We start from the raw sequence: 24,157 nt of genomic DNA, 5'->3' as shown, positions 1-24,157 counted from the left end.
GCAACTTGGTAGCTTTTATTGCATGACCAGACTCGCTGAAACTCTGACAATAACATATTTTAAGGCCACCTGACATGATAGATGAGACCATCCACCCTGTAGGATATTACCATTTTTCTGCAGTGCCTCCTTTGCCCATCTCTCTCTCTCTCTCTCTCTCTCTCTCTCTCGGCCCGGTGTTTGAATCATATAAATACTAAAAGACTGGCACCCCTTTAAAGTTTGCTCAATTTTAACACTTGTCTTGACAGCACATTTTTGTTGTTTCCCCCCTACAGCCACCAACTCCCCCATCCCTGCAGACAGCACGGTTTGCATTGGAGCTGGTTTTGTGACAGGGACACATTCATCATGTAATAAAGTGATGCAAGCTGTTACAAAATGCCAAAATGAAACTCAGCAACTGTGAGTCCTGTACAGTAGGGAAGAGGAATTGTGGCTATTTTCAGGGCTGTTCCTTCGGCTTCAAAGCCAATGATGTCGTGTTAGAGACACAAATGATTAACTCCTGCTGGTACAAGTCAGTGTGTGTGTGTGTGTGTGTGTGTGTGTGTGAGAGAGAGAAAAAGGAGAGAATTTATATTTGTTGTAATGGTGAGCAGGATTTTTTCATGCATAATGTTACTACTGAACAGCAACTTTAAAAATGATTTATAGATGTTGATTATTCCCTTGTGCTGTGTTTGTGCATTAGCTTTCCTACATGTGCCTGTCTTGTAGCAGCATTACAAGTTTGCATGTTAATCATTTGTACTAAACTAAATGCTCTCGCCCCTTATAAAAAAAACACAAACAACACAGTTTAACCTCACGTGTATTTTCAGAAACCTGCTGTTTCAAGGCACTGCTCTCTCTTCTAATATTTATTACATTGCGACGTGTTTAAATTAAGACAAGAACAGGCTTATGAATTCAAACACATTTTACTCCATTTGAACAAGTTGCAAGCATAGTGACTACCAAGTCGTATTCTTTTACAGTGTTTTACTGCCACCTATTGTTAAGGTACAGGACAACTGCTACTTGCACAGGGAGTCTTGAAAAACAAAAACAAAGAGTTAGTATTTGATGATTCAGTCAGCATTGAAAACTATTATCTGTCTGTGACTTGTTACACATCATTGATACATGCTTTCTGCAGCAAAGCAATATTTAAAACAAAACTACAATCCACAATGTCTAACGAAGGAAATGTTAAAACTTTCATGAACCAAAAATCAATACAGTGTGGCATTAATTCGTAAGAGAAAGTGGATATTGGTTGAAATAAAAGTGCCACAAACTAATGCTATCATAAGTAAAGTCTGTATTTTCAATAAAGGGTTTAAAAAGTCAAAGTCATGCAAGATGATTATGACCTGGAGGTCAGTAAATGTTGAAAAAATCCTGCCATTTAAGTGGCCACTAAAGTAAAATCATGACCTGTTGTCCTTAGGTTTTGCACCCAACAGTTGGGACCGAGAAGACAACGACAGACTTCTCTAAGATGGCTTTCAGATGTGGAGTCGATCAAAGTTTAGAAGGTTGTTGGCTTCAGACCAAGCAGGGTGCAGTGCCCCATCCATCTCTGTGGCAACTTGGTTGCCACTTGCCAGTGTGTGATGTGCCCCGCCAATAGTAGCTTCACAATCAGGGCAGCGTCGACTCACCATAGCCCCTCCGCAGTCTGCTATAACATAGACATGCCCATTGGGACATTTGTGCCAGTGTCCAAGTGGCATGTTCATGGCTGAGACGATCATCTTTCTCTCCTCATCAGTGATCCCCAAGCCCGTGGCTGGAAGCTTGTCGTCTAGTTCCTTCATGGCCTCTTTCACTCTGTGTTGGTCTTGCTCAGTGAACTGACCAGACTTTTCCAAAACCTTTCTTATTGTTTGTACCTCGGATTGAATCTTGACACTTTGTCCTCTTATGTTTGCCATGTGGCAACGGGCGTCGAGTTCAGTCAGGAGAGTGAGTCTCTGCAGCTCTCTCTGCAAATCAAAGACCTGCTGGTCTGTGAATCTTTGGCGCCAGTCGCCGAGCCAGCTCACAAACTCATCAACACACTTGCCTAATCTGTAGCTTTGCGTGGATGACATTTTTTTCATTTGGATCTCCCTCAGCTTTGCCACTCTTATTAGGAAATCCATCTTGTTTTCCTGGATCCACAGATCCTTTGCTGTGAGATGAGATTTTCCCAGTCTGGCATTGATTTCCATATATTGATCTTGGTAGTTCATATCAAACAGGTGAAGGTTGTCCTTCCACTGAGTTATAAGGGCCTTCCTGTGCTCTTCAATGTCTCCCTGAGGTCCATTTATCTTCGCCTTTACCATCTCTATCTCAGCCAGACTGCAGTTGATCTGAGGGCCATAGCGTAGATTCTTGCGTATTGGAGTTCGACACTGTGGACATTCCTTCAGTTTTATGGCCACCTCTCCTTCATTTGCCTGCTGGTTGTCATCCATCCCCATGTACTGGTCCATGCCTGTGCACTCAAAGGTGTGTCCACAGTCTTCTAGCTGAATGAAGTGAGCGTCAGGCTCATCCTCAGTGCCGAAGAAAATCTCTGTGACCTCGTCGTGATTACAGATGCGACATTTGTTTGGACATTTGTCTCCACACAGACCGATGCAAGGGTGGCCGCAAACCAGGGTCTTGACACAGGGCTGGGTGCATGGCGGACGATCACATGGCTCGTGGCAGAGCTTGCTGCAGCTTTGGTGAGGGCACTGCCAAGCACAGGGCTCAATGCACGGATCACAGGGCAGTCCACACGGCTTCATACACTTACTGTGCACGCAGCAATTCTCACATGGTCTCCGACATGGGGGGCAATCACGAGTGCAAGGCTCCTTGCATGTGTGAGAGCAAATGAGGAGACGGTCACATTTTTGACAACATGGGTAATGATACCGTCCCTGGTGACACTGGCTACAGGTACCGCAACAAGCATGGCCGCATTTTAGCTGCTCTGCACAAGGGGTCTTACATTTTGGCTTCTTTATGTCATTTTTGTAGAAGCACGCATCTTGCTGGCTGTGGCCACACTCTAGTTCTAAAGTGACCTCCACCTTGCACTGAGTGGTGCATAGTTGCCCACACAGTGAATCACATCGATGTCCACAGCGAAGCAGCTTCTCGCAAGGCTCCTTGCATTCAAATGTCATCGGGTCCTGGTGGCAGGGAACCTTCTGTGTGTGCAGACACTGGGGTATGATCTTCTCAACCTTCTCTGGACATTTCTCAGGGCATTTTTTGTGACACAACCGTGGGCACCTGTGTCCCAGATCACATAAAATCTTCTGGCACTTCTTGAGACACTGGTACTCTTTATGCTCAGGGTCGTAGGGGTGGCAGACTCTTGTGCACACATGGCCACATTTCAAACGGAACTCACAAGGCTTGGTGCAGCCCCCCTCCGGGGCTTCTTTGAAATCATCAGCACAAGATGCCTGTACCTGTCGATCTTGATGATTCTGACAGCACAGGGTCAGAGCTTTCCCAACCTGGTCTTTCTCCCTCAAGGTGTGGAAGATGTTGCTCCAAAGTTTGACCTGGCTCAGCATTTTACTGTTGCCAATGCAGTAGAGACCTTTCTTGGCACGAGACAAGGCCACACAGACACGATTGGAAATGTTCAAAAAGCCAACTTTACCCTGCAGATTGCTGCGGACCAGAGACAACAAGACAATGTCATTCTCTTCACCCTGGTACTTGTCCACTACGTGCACTTTGACCCCTGTGAACTGGCTGGCAGGCATAAGTTTGCGCAGACAAAACAGCTGGCCGGTGTAAGTCGTGAGGATGGTAATTTGCTCTGGTTTGTAGTCCTGAAGGAGAAGATAGCGGCAAAGAGCGACTACAAACATTGCTTCATGACGGTTCTGATGGCTTTTCCCATCTCTGATCTCTTCCTCTGGGTGGCTGTGCTCCACAAAGAATAAATTGGTATTGAGGCCCTGTAAAACAGCGTTTAATAAAAACAGATTGTGTGTTATTCTTTGGTGTTTATCATATTCTTTTTATCATATTCTTCTGAATCTTGTACATCACCTGACTTTGACTCAAAACATATTAAAAGTCTAAGAGACTACACAGACACTTTTCATCCGTGTAGGCAAGTAAACAGATATTCACTGCTAAGAAAAACAGGGAGAACAGAGATGCAGCAGGAGAGCTAATGAAATGCGCACCTTGATGTTGTCGTAGTCCAACACAGAGGGATGGTTTTCCAGCTCTGCATAGATGTGTGGGGTCAGAAGACGGGCAATCTCTGGTCTCATACGATGCTGAAGAAAAAAACAAACACAAACATAGATAAACACAGGCAATCACATAAACATACAGAGGCAAACATGCACCTACAAACACACAAATTAAAGTGTAATGTGCTGTGTCTTTAAAAGGAGCTCTATTCGACATTCAGAACATTAAGAAAGCAGCAAAAAAATATATGCTATGTAATGATATAGTGGAGTAACAATGTCCTGAGCAGAGAATAAAGTCACGCTCCCTCTGTATGTGTTGTAATCCAAGCTTCTCTGTTCTTTGTTGTGATAGGTGGTCCGACCGCGGGTGCATGTGAGTCCCCATGTGTGTATCCCGCTAGCTAGCTAATCGTGCCGCTCTGCACTGCACTCATTTGGCTGATAATGTTACGGAAGCTAAATGCAATCCAGTTCCCCCCCCCGGTTAGCACCGTTGGCTCTGTCAGCACTGTTGCTGCTCACGCCGTTAGCACCGTTAGCTGCTGGGACGTTGAGAGCCATGTGCAGACAATCTCTGAATCACAGATACGGTCTGAATGTTGTAAAGAGCTCCTTTAACCACATCATCTAAACATTTATTTTTTTGTGAGATACTGCTAAAAGATGAACAGCTTAAAAAATGCAGAAACACAAACCTGGTAGTCAAGTCTGACATAAGGAAGTCCCATGTTCACCAGCCTCTCAAACATGGACATCTCCAGGTTGAAGTTCTTAGCAAGCTCGAACACTGTGGCACTGGGGCGCAGCTATAAGAGAAATCACATGTCCATCACATGCCTTAAACACCCCTGTTTTCATGAACTATATATATCTGCCAGTAATGTCACATTTTTATTATTGTGCATTATTCCAATTAAAACTATAGCTGATAACACCAGATGTAAGGCGGACCTGCCGATGACCCCTTCATATGAGTCAGCTGTCAGTGTTTGTCTCTGTTGTTATCTCTGACTTCACTCTGCTGTGTAGTTTATACACTTTACTGATACACCAGAGAATGGCACAGTAACACTGGGCTTCATTATCTCCCTCTCTCTTACTGTTAACTATAAATTTAACACTGATATCAAAAGTCATTTTACTTTCACAGCCTTGCATTTATTATGTTCATCTGTAGTGTAGGGTTATATGAGGGCAAGGGCGTTAAGGGAACCCCAGAAAACCTCCCTCTTTTTCCCAGCCTAATGTTGGCAGGTATGAAGAGTCAGGACCATTCTTTGTTTTTGTTAATAGTGATGTCGGTTTGATTTGGTTCGGTCAGAGCTATGGAATATTAAAGCATCCGTATTTTCTCACTACATCTCAGCCTTTCTTACCCTCAGGCGTACACAAACAACAGGTTATACACTTCTCTTTAAAATTAAAAAAATTGGGAAATTATCAGTTTTCGCATTGGTTGAAAAGAACAAAAAAAAGTAAGATTTTTAGGGCTAGAAATGCTTTTAAGATTAATATAGCATTTTAATAAAAGTTTAGTCATCTCTCTCTAAACCTTATCCAGCTTTTGGCTTTTTCCATCCACTGGTGATTAAGTTCATTTGGCGGGTTTATTAGCATATTTAAAGAGTCCTAGATCATAACCATGCGAGGAAAGAATAGAGAGATGACTTTCACGGTCACCTACCTGAGGTGATCAGACCATTTGCAGTTATGTAAATGCTAGTGAATACTTATTACACAGTTCCTAGACACAGGTGGAAGCAACCGTACAGTAGTAAGCCTAGAAGCGATAAACTATATTCTGCTATGGGTTTCTGCTTTAGGGTGACGGAGAGGGAATATAGAATGTATGCAAATGCACTCTAACGTTCTTTCCCTGTACTGCGAAGTTTGTTTTTTTTTTGTACAGTCTGTGCAAGTGTTTATGTGTGTGCAAACCTAATTTAGCTCGAGGACAGAGTGTGATTGTGCATGTATGTGGGAGGGGTGTGGGGGAGGCAAGACGAATTCTAGTATAAATGTGAAGCATTGTGTTCTGCTCGATTCAACACCAAACCTGTGATTAATGAACAGCACAACAGCTTATTTTACTCGGAAAGTGTGATCCATCCACCTCCATTTCATGCACAGATTCAAGTTTGGGTTCCACTTAAACAAAGCTCTGAACACTTGTTCATAGAATTGAAATAAAATATTATTAAATGGCTTTAAAGTCATGAAACACACACTGAGCCATAGTTAGGTATGCCATCAGAATACCTCATCTTGTTTGCTTTTTAAACATGTTTTTTGCCACACCTGTACAAATTTAATTGCACGGTAGTTTAAATTGATAAATCAGAGATATTCCAATATTGATTTATTCATTTTGCACATTGAATTGCACCCACTTGTATAAAACAGCGAAGGGAGCCTCAGGCACTGGGCTAAATTACTTTTATATTAATCTGAGGCACCTGATGTATAAAAATGACCATTGATTTCCAAGCCCAGGTTACAATAAATGCAATTTTCAAGTCAAACTGTATTTTAAATTCCATTCTTATACTTGCTAAACTTTCAGTGCAACTGCAAGGAAGTCAGGTTTGTTTGTATATTCAAATGCGCGCATAAATTCATGCATAAACACAGTACATCGAGCAAATATTAGGAAAAGAGCAGACAGAAGTTACACAGCAAGAAGAGACCAGGACAGAATATTGAGATGTGTGGTAGAGTTGCGTGTGGTTGTGTGTAGTTGTGATCGCATTCTGCAGATTGCTAGACAGGCTGCCCAGCCATATGTCCTTGGCAGGCCCTGACAAGTTGTTGTAATAGTCTGCTGATGTCCAGCATATCACTCCTCACTCTTCTCCTCTCTGTCTCGTGTAATGGCAGGCATGGGATGGTTTGTTTTGCCATTTCCCTCAAGGCAACACGCACAAACAAAATGACAGCCACACAAATACACCAAATCCCAAATGACAGGTTGTCCTTTAAATTTTCACCTAGATATGCAAATGAGGTAATTTCAGCCAGAGGATGATGGCTTATTAAAATACACCAGGGCACAAATTGTCACTGAGAGTTTAATGAGATGACACCGAGAGTTCAGGAATCATCGGCCTATACGTCTGTGTGGATTCTTACCTGTTGGTGGTCTCCGATGAGGATGAGGTGTTGGCATGCTTTGCTCAGTGTGGTGACGGTGTGGGCCTCGAGAACCTCTGCGGCTTCTTCCACAATCACCAGAGGTGGACGCACTTTCTGCAGAACCTTACGGTACTTGGCTGCCCCTGTTGTTGTCATGCCAATAACCTGATGAAGAAAGGGTGTGTTTATCTACACATCTCTGCCATTTTTATGATTTCTATATACACAGGCCTGGAATACACACACATGCACTAACAGGACATGCATTAAATGGAGAGGTGTCAAAGCGGGGGGCTGCCTTGGACAAGCGGTTTGGTGCCTTCCTCAAGGCCACCTCGGAAGTACCCAGGAGGTGAACTGGCACCTCTCCAGCCACCAGTCCACACTCAATATCTGGTCCGGACGGGGACTTGAGCCACTGACCCATGGTTCCCAAGCTAAGCCCTTATGGACTGAGCTACTGCCACCTATTACTTTTATTACTACAAACTGTTGTAATGCTACATGTCTTTACTAGTATGTAATTTTAATTAGGAGTGGGACAAAATGTCAACATGGAAATATGTATCATATTACTTCCTCTAGCAATGCATACAGTGGCGCCATAAATATTGAGGAAAATATTAAAGGAACAGTGTCGAAAGTTTAGGGGGATTTAATGACATCTGGTGGTGAGGATTGTAGATTGCAACCAGCTGAAACTTAGAGCTCCTTCAGTGTCAGGAGGGCTTTAGCCGGTGATTTAAATCGGTAGAAACACTGAATAATGCAGTTTTGTATTACAAATCGGCGTTTCTCCAACGCTGTTTGGGATGTCTGAGGCGGGCTGCTAACCCAACACCTGCTAATGTGTGCTCACCTTTTTTCTCTGATAACTTAATACAGATGTTCAGGGGTTTTTTACCAGGAGCCAAATCTCTTCATCTCCAAAACAAACAGACCCATTGAGTTGAACGGGTAAAAACACACGTAAATAAAAATCTGTGTAACTATAGTGGCCGATGCGAAATGCGAAAAAAGAATGTCCCTGTCTGGAGGCAGTCTTTGGTGTCTGTTCTGGGCTACCGTAGAAAGATGGCGGCACAACATGGCGATCTCCATAGATGAGGACCCGCTCTCTATGTAGACATAAACGGCTCATTCTAAGGTAACACAATGATTCTTACTTATTATATTTTATTCCATTATATCCAATATATCCTCCTAAATCCTGCACACTGGACATTTAGAAACATACAGGCATTTTAAATGATTCCCCTGTCAATTTGACGACCAGAGTCACTACTTCATGACTTCCTGTGGTTGAGCTTATCAAATGAATAAGGGAACAGATATTAACTAACTTGTGGTGGAGGAGAAACTCACAGGTGGAAAACAGCAGAGTCAGTGCTCTGATTCCCAACCTTAGTTGTAAAAGGTTGTGCTACTTTCAACTTGTTTTAGTGTTACGTTTGTTCAGTATAGCTGCGTCCAGACTCCTAAATACATCAAGTGTAAAGTGGTGCGCACCTTACAGGCAACAAAAGTTCAAGGCACACGCTACTGAATAGGAGACCTTTTGATTAAACAATCTATTGTTGGATCATTGAAAAGTACCATTTATACTATTCATCACTGCAGTTATACAGTACCGTGGCTTTCTTGAGAAGGCAAAGGTCCTCATGACGTTTCACATCAGCCAATCTGTCCACTGCGTTCTGATAGGCCTGCTCAGACTCCAGGACTTTGGTGCAAAGTTCTGCCCTGTAGCGTGCCACCCACAACCTGCACACACAAAGGAATTTAATAATAGTAAAACACTGTGACGACTGACTCAATTATCTAGAAGCCCGAAGACACTCATTATTTGCTCTGCATCTGGAAGTATACTCAGAGCCGAGGTCAAAAAAAATATGACGCTGTGGTAATTACGGTGCTGTGATGCTGCGATAGTAATCTAAGTGTAGTTTAACAATTACGGCAAGACATGTAATATCTGTCTTGGCAGGAAATTGCCCTGTTTGTTAGTTTAAATGATAATTACGACTATGTAAACATGAGTCCTTACAGTCCTGTTTTCACACTATCAGAAGTTACGTCTCGGCTCTCCGAGGTGAGAAGATCCTCTGGGAGACATTTTCCTGGTGATTAGTTGACTTAATTATACACACTGGGAATAGACTACTTCTACCAGACTGGGGTTGCTCGGGGGATAAGAGGAAGCAAGAGAGAGAAAGAAAAATGAAGAAGGAGGCGAAGGAGGATGGAAATGTAAGAAAGGTACTAGGAGAGGTGAAGGAAGGTAAGAAATGAGAAAAAGCACATTGTTAGTGAACAAAGAAAAGAAAAGATAAACAAAGATGCAGATTTACCGATAGAGTCTCCATCTGTCGGGCAGGCTAAGGGTCCAGATGTCCAAGACTGCGGCTTCCTCTTCTTTAGTCATGGCCGTGCTCTTCCCCAGCTCTTTCTTGATTCTGTTCTTCATCTTTTTCTTCTGGTCTCGCTGCATCTGTAGAGATCAGAGCAGGGTCAACTTTGAACTTCAGACCCTCAGTTCATTAACTGTTTCAAATGAAGAGCATGCACCAACTGGTCATTATTAAGCCTTGTCCTCACTGCTAAGTCTTTGCTGTCTTTAGAATGAACTACGCCCAGTCTTAGTGGTGCACGTTCATGTGAATGTCCAGCAATTCTAGCTATTGCCTTGCAGCGCAGGGTACAGTGAAAACATTCTCCCACTGGCTTGTATAAATGTAGATAATCATTCATCATTTGTGGTAATGCCATTATGGAGTATCAGGTAAAAGAAATTTGATGGATAGAAGACAGTATTCATCGTAGCACATGACCCGAAATCTGGAACATGTTGTTTTTTTCAGTTTTAGATATTTTTGTGTGACAAACCAGACATGATACCGACTGCACACAGGCTGTTGGGGTTGCCCCCTAATAGTTGACCAAATGTTAGTCGACCAGAAAGGTCATTAGTCGCCAAGATTTCATTGGTCACTTAGTCGCAGAAAAAAAAAAAAAAAAATAAATAAATAAAACAAATGTAAAACTTTGTATTAGGAGCTGTGCCTTGTCAAAAGTAATCCAAACCCATATAACTGGACCATGTGGGATTTTAATGTGAAAGGACAGGCACAGGAAGTGGCCACACTCAGCAGTCAGACAGGAGTCAGGTTAATTTCCAGGGCTGGTACCTGCGGTTATTCCACAGATTAGTTTATAACATGTCGGGCAGGAAATCCAAAGTGTGGGATCATTTTGAGAAGGTGAAGGACGAACCCAAGGTGTTATGTAAACTCATCTTCATTGGTTGACTACAAACATGACGTATCATCTGAAACATGGAAGTAGCTACATGCCCATTAGCCACTTAGCACAATCATTACTAGGGATGTTGTATCGGCTGCCGATATTAGCAAAAAACGTGCATCGGCATCGTATCGGACTGCATGGAAAAATGCTGATCCAGTTTTTCATGGACTCTGATCCAGGTTTTCTGGCCAGCCCAGCGCACCGCGATTCAAGCAGTCCATTCCAGTGATCCACTCCAGCACTTACTATCAATCTACCAGGCCAGCATGCAGACTGCAGACACACACGGAAGGAAGGGTAGGAAGAGCAGCACTCAATTTAGTTAACTGACTATTTGTTTTCTGCTCTGGTTTTTTGAGAGTGATATTTTTATTTGGTTTACACTCTTACTCTTTAAGTAAAGAGCACTGATGGCATTGTTTTGGGCACAATTACTGAAATTGGAGCCATGGATGGACTACAAAAACACTACTAAAATAACTGAAAAGGAAAGGCTGCATTGTTTGTTAAATGTCAACAATGTGGTGTTAATCTATTTTCTATTTATTAAGGGGCCAAAGCAGCCAAAGCAAACCAGCTATATTTTTTATTTAATGTTAATGTTCAAGTTTAAAGTTTGTTTATTTAACCCTGTTAACAATAAATGGGTCAGTTTCTCATACCAACTGTTGTGGATCATTCTAACTAACCCGATTAAGTAGTTGTTCTTGTTAGAGTAATATTGCTTGGTCAAACCTTTTCTAACATGACTGACAACAAAATAAGTGAATATGTATAATATGCACTTGGATCAAATCGGTATCGGCCAAAACTCAAGGCTGTGATATCGGTATCGGATCGGAAGTGAAATAGCTGGATCGGGACATCCCTATTCATTACTGCTTTGCCGACAGCGTCATTAACAGACGGCTCGCTCAGTGCGTGACGTGCACTTGTAGATAAAATATAGGCCTATATTAATGAAGGTTCATTAGTACGGTTTGGTATTTCTCTGTAATGTAGCACAGTGTTAACAATGTTACTGATACTATTCTTTCTCACACCTTCAACTCAAACCATTGTGTTGCCCCACCCAAAATGTATCATATAATAATTAAATTAATATCATAAACATGCGGGCGACTAGTCGACTAATGGCCCTAAATGATGACTATTGGTCGACTTGGAAAACTGTTAGTCCGGGGCAGCCCCACTCCACGTTAAGCGAAAGGACAGAAAAAGTAAACAAACTTGGCTGTAACTTAAGAACTGCCTGTGTTCCCATCACATTTGCCCAGGTTCCCACTGATACAGGCACTTGTTGGTAATTGACGTGTCATGGAGGAATCTTGAAACAGTGAAAGAGTAAAACAGCATAGGCGCATACAAAGAACAGAAAAAAAAAAACACTCTCCCTGCTCTCTGAAACATTAATTGAGAATGAATCACCCATTAAATAATGTAGATCTGTGGTTCAAAAATTGGTATAGACACTTAAGATGATCCTTGGGCCAGGTCAAAACTGACCTGCACCATGTTGTGACGGTGTTAAATATGAACAGTATGTCAGGGTTAAAGAGTAGAAGACAATACCAGCATCTAAATGAACCAAAGTGACATTTTCAGGTAAGTTTATGTGCTTAATAATATGTGCTGCAGCTGACCAGCTAATGAGCTACCCATCTAGCTTGATATCTGACATTAACAGTGCAAGCTGAGGTGAAGGACAAGATGTGTGTTCATGTTTGTAAGTTAGCCAAATAATAAGGAGACTAGAGCAGGAGAGCTAATGTGGGTTGATGTTTAAAATTTGTGCCTCTTGTGTTGTGTGTCAGGTTGCTGATATAGAGCAATGGCTGTGATTTTTACTTTACACCTGCTTGTGACCAGCACAAGTAAATATTTGGATCAGTGGGGAGAAAGACATTCAACCTGACTTTTAGACACCAAAGACACACATTTAGTAATAAACAGTGAATTTAAAACCACAGGGTACCTTTTACAGTGCAGTGCAACACCTGCTACCAGATGGCTCTGTTGGACAGCTCTTAGATTTACTGAAATGATGTGCATATTTCCACTCCTCTCAAAGCGGTCCGCTCTTAATAATAGCGTCCTCAATCAATTTGTCTGATTGAACAGGGATTGCGAAAATGTTAAACTCGTGAAATGTTAAACTCATTACAATCTCCACATGAAAAAAATCCCCCCCGTTAATTTTACCTCCCATCCTTCCTCGCTCTGCTCAGCCTGTATTTCAACTTGATCCAGGTTCATAGCCAGCATCAGTTCCTCCACTTGTCTGACAGCCTCCTGCATGTCTTCTTTCTTCTTGTCATGTCTATCACCTCTGGGACCGATGTTGTCTTCAATGATCCGCTCCGCCTGGATCAGATCTGCTTCCATTGCGATTTCAATGAGGTCGTCCTCGTCTTCCATCTCCATCGCCATCGCTTCCTCTGCTGCTATACCCAACACATGAGAAATCAGCATGAGAATGATTTCATTCACCAGCACAATAAATGTGCAGAATTTTAGTCTTAACTGACAACCTAAAACTGGGTCGCATTCGGTACCCTAGTATTGTATTTATTACTAACAAACAAACAAATGAAATACGGTACGTGCAAATTTGCGCATTTCGTTTTGTACTGAGCTGTAGTATGTAGTTGAGCTAAGCTACCAGTTACTCCACATCAAAATGACGTTTCAGCACATTGAAGCTACCCCCAGAGACATGTAGCAAGCTAAGCTACCAGAAAATGGCAAAAGTACCTACTAATTTTTCACTTTATGTCAAACCAGTGTTATCTTAGTGATAAGAAACAATATCAGCCAAACAAAAAGGGAAGGCAAAAAAAAACAATCTTCTTTTTTTTCCTGTCTTGACCTCTTTCAGTAGGCTATCAGGCTATGTCAGTTGTTCATGTAACAGAGGTCCAAAATATATTTTTCAGTCAATAAAACCATAATAAATAAAAGACAGTAATATCAACTACGAAAATAACATAACTTCATTAAAACGTTTCTTTTTTGGGGGCAATTAGAACATGAATATGTCCTGCAAATAACACCTGACATCAGTATGTCACTGTCTCTGTCTCTTCTCCTCCTTCGTAACAGTATTCTCTGTCTCTAGCTCATTTCTCAGCCCTTGTTGTGTCTATGTCTCCAGTGTCCACTGCAAATCCACTAAATATATACAGTCTATGGGCGAGACATGTGGGAGACACTTCAAGAAAAGCAATGGAGCCAATCAGAGGCAGAGTAGGGCGGGTCTTGCTAAGAAAAGCCAAGAGAAAAGCAGCAAGCAGAATAAACTGCAGGATTAGTAAGTGATGTCATGTGGAAGTGCTTCCCTCGTCTACATGCCTCGGTGTGGTGCTGGCGTCAGTCACATTACTTAACCCTTAGTTTTATTATTTTTATCCAGACCTCCGCAGAAAAAAACAGTCCGCTGCACTTCAGGGCTGTTCCTGGGGAAAAGAGTTTGTATCTTTTGTGGATGCTACTGCACTACTCGGTCGATTAATTAACTTTACTACTGGGGGGTGTTTTGGCATGGTAAGGGGGCTGCCTATATCGCCTATAGGAAGATCCTCCACTGCCTCTGTAGAAGGAATCTTGTGCTGTTCAAATGATCCAGTCACAGTAACAGTTATAGTTTTTAAGGTGCTGTTTGCACACACAGGAAAAAAAAAGCCAATTATCATAAACTCTCACACTGTTTCAGCAGAGCACCGCCTCTATTAAAAGCCTTACCTTCATTTCCATTTGCATTCTCTGTCTCCCTCTGCAGGAAGACAGTGGAACCCAAACCCAGCCACTCCATCATCAGACTGGACTTCTTCTGGTACCAGAACTCAAAACCCTGTGTCTGCAAATCATTTCATGAACAGGAACAGATGAGTTTGTGTCCTCTATTCTGTCTCCCTCAGTTTACACACACATGAAATATTTATGGTGTAGTCACTCACAGGAGGCAGGTGCAGACTCTCCCAGTGTTTGTATGAAATGAAACTCTGCAAGAAGCTTTCACGCAGGACTCCTTTCAGGGCACACTCCAGCCTTATGCTCTGTTTCTGGATCCGTTCCTCCTCTTGACGCAGGTTTTCGTATATCTGTTAAGCAGGTCATCGTGAATTAGTGGCGAAATCACGCAGACTTTGTGTGATATACTGCAACTTATAGAGCTGAGTAAAGTGCAAAACAAATCATCAGTATCATGTGACTCTCTTTAGAATATAATAAGCCAAATTATAGGAATTATTTAAAGATACACAGTCAAATATTCTCAAAATGTTGCTATGCATGAGAGAAAAACTGTGGAGCAACTTGAAACATCAAGCTCAGTCAAAAGAGTCGCACTGCAGCACAGGCAGTATGAGGAGCTCACCTCACTATATGCAAAACGCAGGTGAGACGGCAGCGTACGTCTGAAGTCATGCGAGCGGGTCAGCTCCCTCAGATTGAAACGTTTCAGGATCTCGCTGCTGCTGCGGCCTCCGACTCTCACTATTCCCTCTTGCTGAAACTTGTGAATACCTTAGATGCAGAGGCAAAACGGAAAGCTTGTTTGCCTTACATCTCCCAGTCAAGGTCGCAGTTTGCAGAATAAATAATGAAATAAAACTTGAAGTAGATGTCTGGGGTCCTGAAGCGAAAGTTTCAGCATATACAAATAAACCCAAGAATCATTGCTTGAATCAGAGATAGATACAAACAACATATAAAATAGATGTGAAATTACTGTCATCACTGCTTACCCTCAAGGAACTGATCCAGGGCATGGTTAGTGTAACACACCACCAGCATCGGAGCTGTGACCAATCTCTCTGTCCAAAGTTTCTGATTGGTCAACAGAGCCTGAGCAATCTTAAGGCCAACGTAGGTTTTCCCTAAAAGAGGAGGATTTTGTCATTTTACAAATGTGTGAAATACATTTTACATTTTTTCTTTTTTCATTTACAAATTGATGGAGTCATCCCCTCACCAGTGCCAGGAGGTCCCTGTATGATGGTCAGCTCCTTTGTGAGGGCCAGCTGGAAGGCTCTCATCTGAGAGTCATCCAGGCCCAGCTCCTCCATACTCGGCCAGGCATCTGCGTCCAGGCAGTGAAAGGGCTGTATGCTGTCCTTGTGGTCGGGCGTAGCGACGGACGACAGGCTGTACACATCTCCTCCTCGCAGATAACCTGGGGGTCGCACATCTGTGCTGCACTCCACGATGTACCTGGAAGAATTATGGATAGGATCTCATCTTTTAGCATCTACTATATGTGTGAAAGGAGGATGTAGAGACTTCCAGTTAATAAATCCTTTTAGATATGTTGGTCAGAATTGATTTTGATATTGATATTTATTTCGAACATGTAAAAAAAGAACATACAAATGAGCAGAAACACAAAAAGAAAGAATATGTACAAATGATGAAAAGCATAATGAAAAGTAATTGTCAGTGTGCAGTTATTTTGATTTACACATTCAAAAAGGAGTGGGAGGAAATAGAAACTTGTTAAACCCCACCCCTTCTCCATAAGGCATTGAGTGAAATGAAATAGACAGCTTCCCAAAATTAATTATATTGTATTTGTGGGGAAAATGTGTCCAGCAAAAGATGAATGACAATATTAAGCCATGTTTAATGTGTGTTTTGGGTGTGTTTTGAATCAACTAAACTTTACAGCACTGCACAGAAACCTCCACTGCCAACTAGTGTTTTGGGGGTGTAACTGCAGAGTGACACAGACACACCACCGCACAAGTATAAATGCTCACAACAGCGTAGGCCACAGGCGTAGGGTCTGCATAGAACTGACACACAAGTAGAAATCTTGCTTTAGTTAGACTCCTCATTTGAGTCTGGGTCTGACTGATGCTTAAACATGTATGGCTGAACCTCTCTGATGTTTCCTCTAATGCTACCCATATTGATGCGCACTGCTCTTTCACTGGTCAACCCAGCATAAGCAGCGCTGGAAAAAGCTGAAAGCAAATCCTACTGCAAGCGGCAGTGGTGCATGAGGCGGAGGCCAGATCCAGAATTTGTCAATGAGGTAGAAAGAGTAGATCTGCTCCTGGCTCCTTTTCAGAGTTGGGTTTTTAACTACCAACCATGTCAAACAAAATATTAGTAAAGTATATTCGTATTAAAACATCCTTACTTTAAAAGTAAAGAAGTGTCATAAGGCCGTTGGACTGACTCAATAATGTCAGATACTCAACAATATCTATCTAAAGCTAATGTTAGCTAACATTAGCCATCATAAGTGACTGGCTATACCACACCAAGTACACATTCAGCATGCATTTTGTTGCCTATGAATTCCACTTTCCATTGGTAAAAGAAAGAATGTGTTATCGGACATAACATCTCTGAATGCAAGCTCAAAAGCAGCATGCCTTTAGCAATTATAAACAAGGAAAAACAGTGGGATATTTGAAGAATTGATCTCCAGATGCCCCCAGCTAAACTAGTGGGTGTTCCAGGGTTTACCAAGAAAAGCTGGAGATGGTTGTCAGAGGAAAAACCCACAAGCCTGCACTGTTTGCTCCACAATACTAACCCAAATCAGTATCTAACAAGGAAAAACATATGGAAAAATGATAGAAAGGAAAGCTGTTTTCAATATATTAAAAATATTCTATGTGACCGATAACTCCCACAGTGCACCTCTGAAGGAAAAACAGTTTAAAGTTGTTTAAGGTGGTCACAGGAGAACGGTCGGGGAGACAGATGGCCGACAAAGTGTCTCATATAATACATTACTTTGTGATATCTGTGAAGGGCACCGGGAGTGCAGACAATAACCGAACTTTTGAACTCATCCATGCGTGATAGCTTTTTGGGAATACCATGGCGATATAATTAACTCATGGCAATTAAAAGCATGATTGCTGAACTTGCTTTGTACCATTCTTCCCCCCGCTGCCCTTTGAAAAATCTACAAGTGAACTCGTTTTGAAAGTGCTGTGGGATTATATAAAAGCTGTGACCTTGACGATAAAATGTGAAAAACTCCTCCACGGCACACAAACACACACAGACACACACACTCCTACCTCTGAAAAGGCAGGTTGTCCTCCTTCTGCTCCTGTAGGCCCTCTAGAACATACCGATAGGCCTCAAAGTAGGCGGTGGTCTCGACCATCAGGAACGACTGATCTTTCTGTGAGATAAAATAAGTTTGTATGGTTGTTTTATATGAAACCATTAAATCCCCCGCCCTGCGTCATCCTGCTGTTAATAAAACAGGCTTGATGAGGTGTTAATTCACCTTTATGGTCATTTCGGAGGCTGCAGTTTGTGGTGCTATACAGTTATACTGAGAGGTAGTTTGAAGATTTTGTCCGAATTAATCAGTGAGGATGGACTATATAATAAAAACCCTACTCAGTGTTTCAGGGTAATGTACCTAATAAACAGGCAACTCAATGTACAGTTTCAGTTATAGATTAAGTGGCTGAAATTAGACCGTCACGTCACGTATCTGCAGCTCCATGCATTTGCCCTTATCAACACAATTTACTGCTCACCTCAATCCTGGCCAACTTGAATCTGCTTTCTTCAGTAAAGGCAATCTGGACCCGTCCCTTCGCCAGTTCGTTGGGATCCCGATCTGACACCGTGGCAAACAAGAAGCTCTCAAAATTATCACACGACAGGCAGACGAGGGAACCATAGATCAGCCTCTTGGAGTTCTGCCAGCGCACAAACTGTAAGATAGATGGATGAAGGCTGTTAGTGTAGGTCTTTCCATTTGCCATTAAATTAGCAAAGCACTAATGTATCTCTTAAACATCTAAATCCATCCGGAGACTAACCTTCAGCGGCTGACTGTCAAACTGGACTACGTAGGCGAGGCCGGTATGCGTGCACTTGGGCACCACCAGTTTGGTATCAAAATATACTCTGATGTCATCAAAGCGCTTTGTCTTCAGCGGATTACCACCCCTTCCCCTGTCCATTTGGTTCCAAAGGAACTGCTGGATCCCCTCACGGAGTGGCCGCACAAAGTCCTCTCTTAGCAGCCGGAAGTGCGTGTCAAGGTAGAGGTGGGTGTTTGTGTAGCTCTGAGAGGTGAGGTTGGGTCTGAGGAAGGGCCTGTGTTCCTGATGGAACTCCTCAGGAGTCGGGTAGATGGGGATGGTCCTGAAATCTTGTTGCTCTTCACCTGGGTTAGAAATAATGAGAGTTTCAGTTGGCTTGAGGCCAGGGTATGAAAACATTTAAAAAAAAAAAAAAGCATTTCAGTAAAATTATCTCTTTACCTGGGTTATCACGCCCATGGTTTAGGAGGGAATAAGTGTCCTTGTCTGAGCGCAGAGTACCCTCCCAGGACCTCTCTTCCAGGTGTTTGACCAGGTTCTGAACACTCTCCATGCTCTCCTCCGTTTGAGGCTGGATGTCCACTCCTAATGCTCTCAGGCGGTTGATGGAGGCCTGGAGCAGCGTCAGTAGCAAACTTGCAGCCTGGAGGGAGCTAGCAGGGAAAATGCTGAGGACCTAATGGGCATATATAGAGAAACATTAGCTAGATAGTAGTTGTACTCTTTATGGTTGAATAAATACTGAACTAATTTAAGAATTGTTAACAGAAAGAAACACAATCAGACTAAAATAATTATGCAGGTGCTATTAGTACACAGGTGTCCGTAGCCAACAATGCCATTGACACCCAGGGTGTCAACAGCAATGTGGCTATTTTCACCAAGGTGTATGTTCCTTTGCTAAATTGCATGTACATAGTGCAAAGTACAACCTTAATCTCAGAGAATATTCAAGATCAGCTAGAACTTACACTAACCATGACCCCTTTGCCTGACTAATTATTTTATTCATTTTAGAAACAGCTCCTCCTTTTCATGCTGTGTCTGAATTATCAATGTCATTTCTGTTTGTCATTGATGATGCTCTGTTCTGTTCCTGGGGGGTCTTTACTGCTGCTCTCCCTGCCTTCGGTTTTCTATGTAGGCGCATGGAAAAGCAGGGAGGTTTGCTCTCTCTGCCTCAGGATTTCATGTAAGCACGTGGAAGGGCAGACAGGTGTGCTCTGTATGCCTTAAGGCTTTCCACGTAAGCGCATGGAAGGGCAAGCCATACCGCCAAACACTGCAAATGGAAATAAAGTTTTCTTTGACAAAAGTGGTCCTGACTGAACTAATAATGTTTTGAAAACAAGTAAGTTAATATTTTGTTATGATGGTTGTCCTTTTCAGTAGTTTATGGACCCCAGTCAATAGTCCTTGTATGTTTCATATGTTGGCAGGATGAGGGTTTAAAAAATATCTTATTTATTAGCTTCTTGCTGTAAGATGTAATGAAATTCTGCAGGAACACATTTTCTGTAAACGTTTCAACATTGTTGGTTGGACTTCATTTGTGTCCATCAAATGCAGCTCTTCTAGGTTTACTAAAATAGTAGACCCAGAAGAGCTGCATTTACTGAACTCACGTGCAGTGTAGTATATTTCAGCTGATTAGTTCCTCCATTCAATCCTTCCTGTTTTTTTACCTCTGACAGAATAGCCAGGATGTTTTCGAGGTGTTGTGGGTATTTTGCCCTGCGGACGGGGTTGCCCTCTGTCCCCATGCCGGCCAGATAGTGGGGCAGGATGGTGCGGAAGAACCCTGAATCTTTGATGATGCCAGCCAGGTGCTGCAGGGTGCCTCTATCTGATCGTGACTGGAAGGCTTTACTCAGCACCAGGCAGAAGAGTTCGACAAGATCCTGCCTCATTGTTGTCTCACTTAAGACCTCTTGTAGGGCGGGTTTAGCTGACAGGGTGATGGCCACTACAGAAGGGTCTTTCCCAGAGAGTTCTTCCAGTGTTTTATAGCCCAGGCCATTACCCTTTGGTGCCTTTGATCCACCTGTAGAATGTGATCTCCCTCCATGGCTGTCTTTTCTTTCTCCCACACCATCTCTTCTCTCACCCCCTCTCCCTCCATTTCTGTCCACACTATGTCCTCCTCTCCTTACACCCATTGCTGCCATCCCCCCTCTAGCTCCCTCTCGTTCAGCTGCACCTTGCCTTCCGCCTCTCTCCCTCCATCCTCCTTCCTGTCTGGCTCCTCCTCTCTGTCTTCCTGCATCTCTTTCACCCCCTCTCCCTCTCCCTGAACCTGCAGCTCCACCTCTTCCTCTGCCACCCCCATGCACCCCTTCACCTCCTCCTACCCAATCTGTCCCCTCCCTGCCTGCTCTTCCTGCACCTCTACCACCCCCTCTTCTTGGGTCTGCTCCTCCTTTGCCTCTCCCACGCATCCCCACACCTCCTCCTTCTCCATCTGTCTCCTCCTTTTCAGCTTGACTTCCCCCCCGATGTCTTCTTCTTCTGCTCCCTTCGCCTCCACCAGCATTTTCATTTTGGCCAGTATCAGCACCTGGGTGGAAAAAAAACCCCATTCATATACTTAAGACCTTGAAAATAACAGTTTAATAAATTTGTACACAGGAGTGTAACTTGTTTGCCTCCTATATTTTATATTTACCACTGTCAGGTCCTCTTCTTCCCGTTCTTAAAGTCAGTCTGTCCATGGTCTTGCATGCGACAGTCAATGATTGGTAATGATTTCTGAGTGGCAAGAAATTAGAGTGAAAATGAAAAGAACACACAAGAGGATCACACAAGAGTTTGAGAAAAGGTACTACAAAAAATACTGTTGCTAGTCCTGCACTTAAAATCATACTTGAGCAAGGCACCCAACTGGGCCCACATGGGTTGTGGTACAGCTACCTGGGTACCAAGTGGGTATGGGCCCAAAATGAGCATCTTAACTTGGGCCAACATGGGTAAAATCGCCCACGTGGGCATTTGGCATGGGGCCATTATGGCACCCTTGGACAATTCCATAAAGGGCCAATTTTCAGCTAATTTACTACCCACATACAAATGTTAGCTGGGTAGCTATATGACACCATAGCTTGAACTTGAGTACATAAGTATCAGCATCAAAATATACTTTTAATACAAACAAATAAAGTGACTTAATGTGCAAAATTATTACAGAAAAATATACATTACTAGATTGTAAAAAGGTGACGCATTAATGTGTAATCATCAACAATGTTGCATCTAGTACAGGTGGAACTAATTTCACTTTACTACTTCACATACTGCTGGGTAACTGACCCTTTAACATCATCATGATTTATTAATTGATTTACGTTTTGTTTAAATCTAAATCTGTAAGGTAGGCTTATATTTACCGTAATGACGGTATTCGTGTGCGCCCCTCCAACACACTTCATTCAAACTCGACAGAAACATAACTCACCAAAACCGCCCTAATTAGTCATTTTTGTAGTTTTGTTAGTTGGTCCACTGTTGCAACATTTACTAACTTTAGTTTTATGTGAAATAATCCGTTAATTCACGGAGTTAGATGTAAAACGTCTTGCTCTCCTCTGGGTCACCTGCAGCCTGTTTAACCAGTAGAGAGCGGACACTGACCTCTGGTGGCCAGCACTGAGCACTACACGCAAGCTACTTTTTATACTGCAGGTAGCTTACATTTTATACAGTGATTTATCAGTTGATTTGTATTTTGAATTAATAATCTGAATCTGTAATTTATCTGTAACTACAGCTGTATGTAGTGGAGTAAAAAGTACAATATCTGCCCCCAAAATGGAGGGACACACCACACCTGATTTCTCCAAACCAACCTCCTGACAGGGAGGAGAGGAAGAGAGGAGCAGATGGGGACTTTGTTTACTTGCACTCAGTATATTTTCCTCGCATTTGGTGTATACCTCATGAGGATCACTGCACTGTTTATATATCTCCCCACAATAATATATTTCTTTCTCATTTTGTTTATAGTGTGTGAAGATCATTTGCCCTGGATGTATTTTGTTGCACATTTCTCTCTATGCGTATAGACAGTGGAGACAATTTCACTGTTTGTTGCACGGTTTGTATTTGATGTTCATGTTCAATTGATAATATTTTTCTCTGATTAAAAAAAAAAAATCACTTTTGCTTCAGTGTCATCTGTACTGTTAAATATGAGAGCCTTTCTATTTACTCTCTGTACTTTTCTTTTACACATCTACACAGTCAGAAAGGATAATCTTATGATAAATGGCTGTAACTTGCTAAGGGAAGGTTATGTGTTAGCAAAAATTCATTTGGAAGTCCAAAACATCTTAACAAAAAACAAAATAAGATAATGGAAAATTGAATTAAATCAAATTAAATTCACAGCACAAAAAAATGGCATTTTTTTATTTAAATTATGTTAAATTTATCCATTATCAGACAAAGTTAAAGTAAAATTGTCACTTTAAATGCGTTAGACTGAAACTTCAGGTTCCTCTGAATAAAATGATGTATGGCACGTAATGCTGACTGCTAGAGTTAGAAAATCAAAATAAATAAATAAAGGCGACTCAGGCAGCCCCAAAATGGCTCTAGGTCTTTCAATATCATGCACTTTGCTCTGTTCATGTTTCCCACTATTATCAGTATGATTTGCAAGGTCACAGGAAGAGTTGGAGTCAGATAAGAAGGGGGGATTCCAATGTTTATAACCTCAGAGGAAACAAAGCATCCATTCTTCCTGCTTGTCTGTCTCTATTCTTATCACAATGTTATTTCGTGTGACATTAGAATTTAACTCTAATATATGTGGCATTTTTAATTCAAATACATCTTTTATTCTAATGCTGTTTGAGAGTGGACATTGTTTACAGCTGCAGTGCCTTCACCAGCGGCAGGAGTGCGCCCCCTACTGGGTGCAGGACAGATGTTAGCTGGGAGTGTTGGTTTCTTTTCACCAGAAATCGGATGAGAGCTTCAAACCACAAACTGCTTGTCACGGATCTGATGAAACAACTGAAAACCTTACATGTATGGTGCTTACCCGACAAGGTAGTTCATGCACAGCGCATTTTAATTCATCATTTATTTATTTAATCTAAGTGTATCACATTAAATACTCGATACTTTTGATTTTTTTTTTATTTATTGTGGGCCCAGATCGTTATATTCAGAGTGCTTTTTTGATTTTTTTTAATCTTATATATTTAAAAAAAAATATATTTCCTAATAATTCAGCCAGCTGTCTCTACCGTCCTACCGCTCCCTAAACGCAACATAAACAATAACAGAGAGATGTGACTCACCCAGACTGAAATCCACTCGCCATTTAATGTATCCACCTACATAAAGCAAACTGGATCAGGCCTGTTTGTTATCATGACATCAGCTCGGCTCTCTGTGTTTCTCTGCCTCAGCTGTAGCCGCTGCTCTCACTGCTCAGTCCAGGAAGCAGCTATTTAAATGCTCAGTGTCTGTTTCGTTTTCGTTTCATCAGAACAAGCTCATCACACCCATAAGTCATGGTCCAACATGTAATTATTTATGACTCACAGACAACTGTTTATCACCTGTGAACACAACATGCTATGACAAGTTTAGTATCTGTGCCTGCAGTGCATGTGTGGAGTTAACTCACCTTCACCCCATTTAAATCCTGTATGGAGGTATTATCAGCAAAATGTACTTGTAGTTTCCTTTTCAGCAAAATGGCTCCTGACA

At 42.2% G+C, this 24,157-nt stretch overlaps 1 protein-coding gene across 2 annotated transcripts; it reads right to left on the bottom strand.

Moving 5' to 3' along the window:
- Nucleotides 1-907: 907 nt before the first annotated feature.
- Nucleotides 908-23,894, bottom strand: znfx1 (zinc finger, NFX1-type containing 1). 2 transcript variants are annotated; one of them, XM_033627147.2, is made up of 19 exons: nucleotides 23,743-23,894; nucleotides 21,105-21,187; nucleotides 20,125-20,996; nucleotides 18,881-19,115; nucleotides 18,434-18,783; nucleotides 18,146-18,325; nucleotides 17,672-17,778; nucleotides 15,604-15,842; nucleotides 15,377-15,508; nucleotides 15,007-15,155; nucleotides 14,588-14,731; nucleotides 14,373-14,487; nucleotides 12,834-13,075; nucleotides 9,677-9,816; nucleotides 8,957-9,089; nucleotides 7,323-7,490; nucleotides 4,889-4,999; nucleotides 4,179-4,274; nucleotides 908-3,944 (listed from the first exon to the last, which is right to left on the bottom strand). In XM_033627147.2, exons 1-19 carry the CDS (start codon nucleotides 23,763-23,765, stop codon nucleotides 1,494-1,496), a joined length of 5,970 nt encoding a protein of 1,989 aa, XP_033483038.1. In that variant the 5' UTR covers nucleotides 23,766-23,894; the 3' UTR covers nucleotides 908-1,493. The 2 variants fall into 2 exon arrangements, with proteins under 2 accessions (XP_033483038.1, XP_033483039.1); XM_033627148.2 differs by having other exon boundaries at nucleotides 12,834-13,072.
- Between the last annotated feature and the right edge of the window lie 263 nt (nucleotides 23,895-24,157).

This window comes from Epinephelus lanceolatus, chromosome 1, assembly GCF_041903045.1.
Source record: "Epinephelus lanceolatus isolate andai-2023 chromosome 1, ASM4190304v1, whole genome shotgun sequence".
Classification (NCBI taxonomy): Eukaryota; Metazoa; Chordata; class Actinopteri; order Perciformes; family Serranidae; genus Epinephelus; species Epinephelus lanceolatus.
The sequence above is the reverse complement of the archived record's forward strand: the minus strand, read 5'-3'. Positions and strand labels throughout refer to the sequence as shown.

Bases quoted from the DNA above. Each gene is read 5' to 3' on its own strand.
- znfx1 (XM_033627147.2), bottom strand. From the start codon at position 23,765: ATGGCGAGTGGATTTCAGTCTGG. The intron at 18,326-18,433 runs GTTAGTCTCCGG...TCTATCTTACAG, and splicing joins TTGACAGTCAGCCGCTGAAG to TTTGTGCGCTGGCAGAACTC. The intron at 14,488-14,587 runs GTGAGTGACTAC...AATGATTTGCAG, and splicing joins AGAGTCTGCACCTGCCTCCT to ACACAGGGTTTTGAGTTCTG.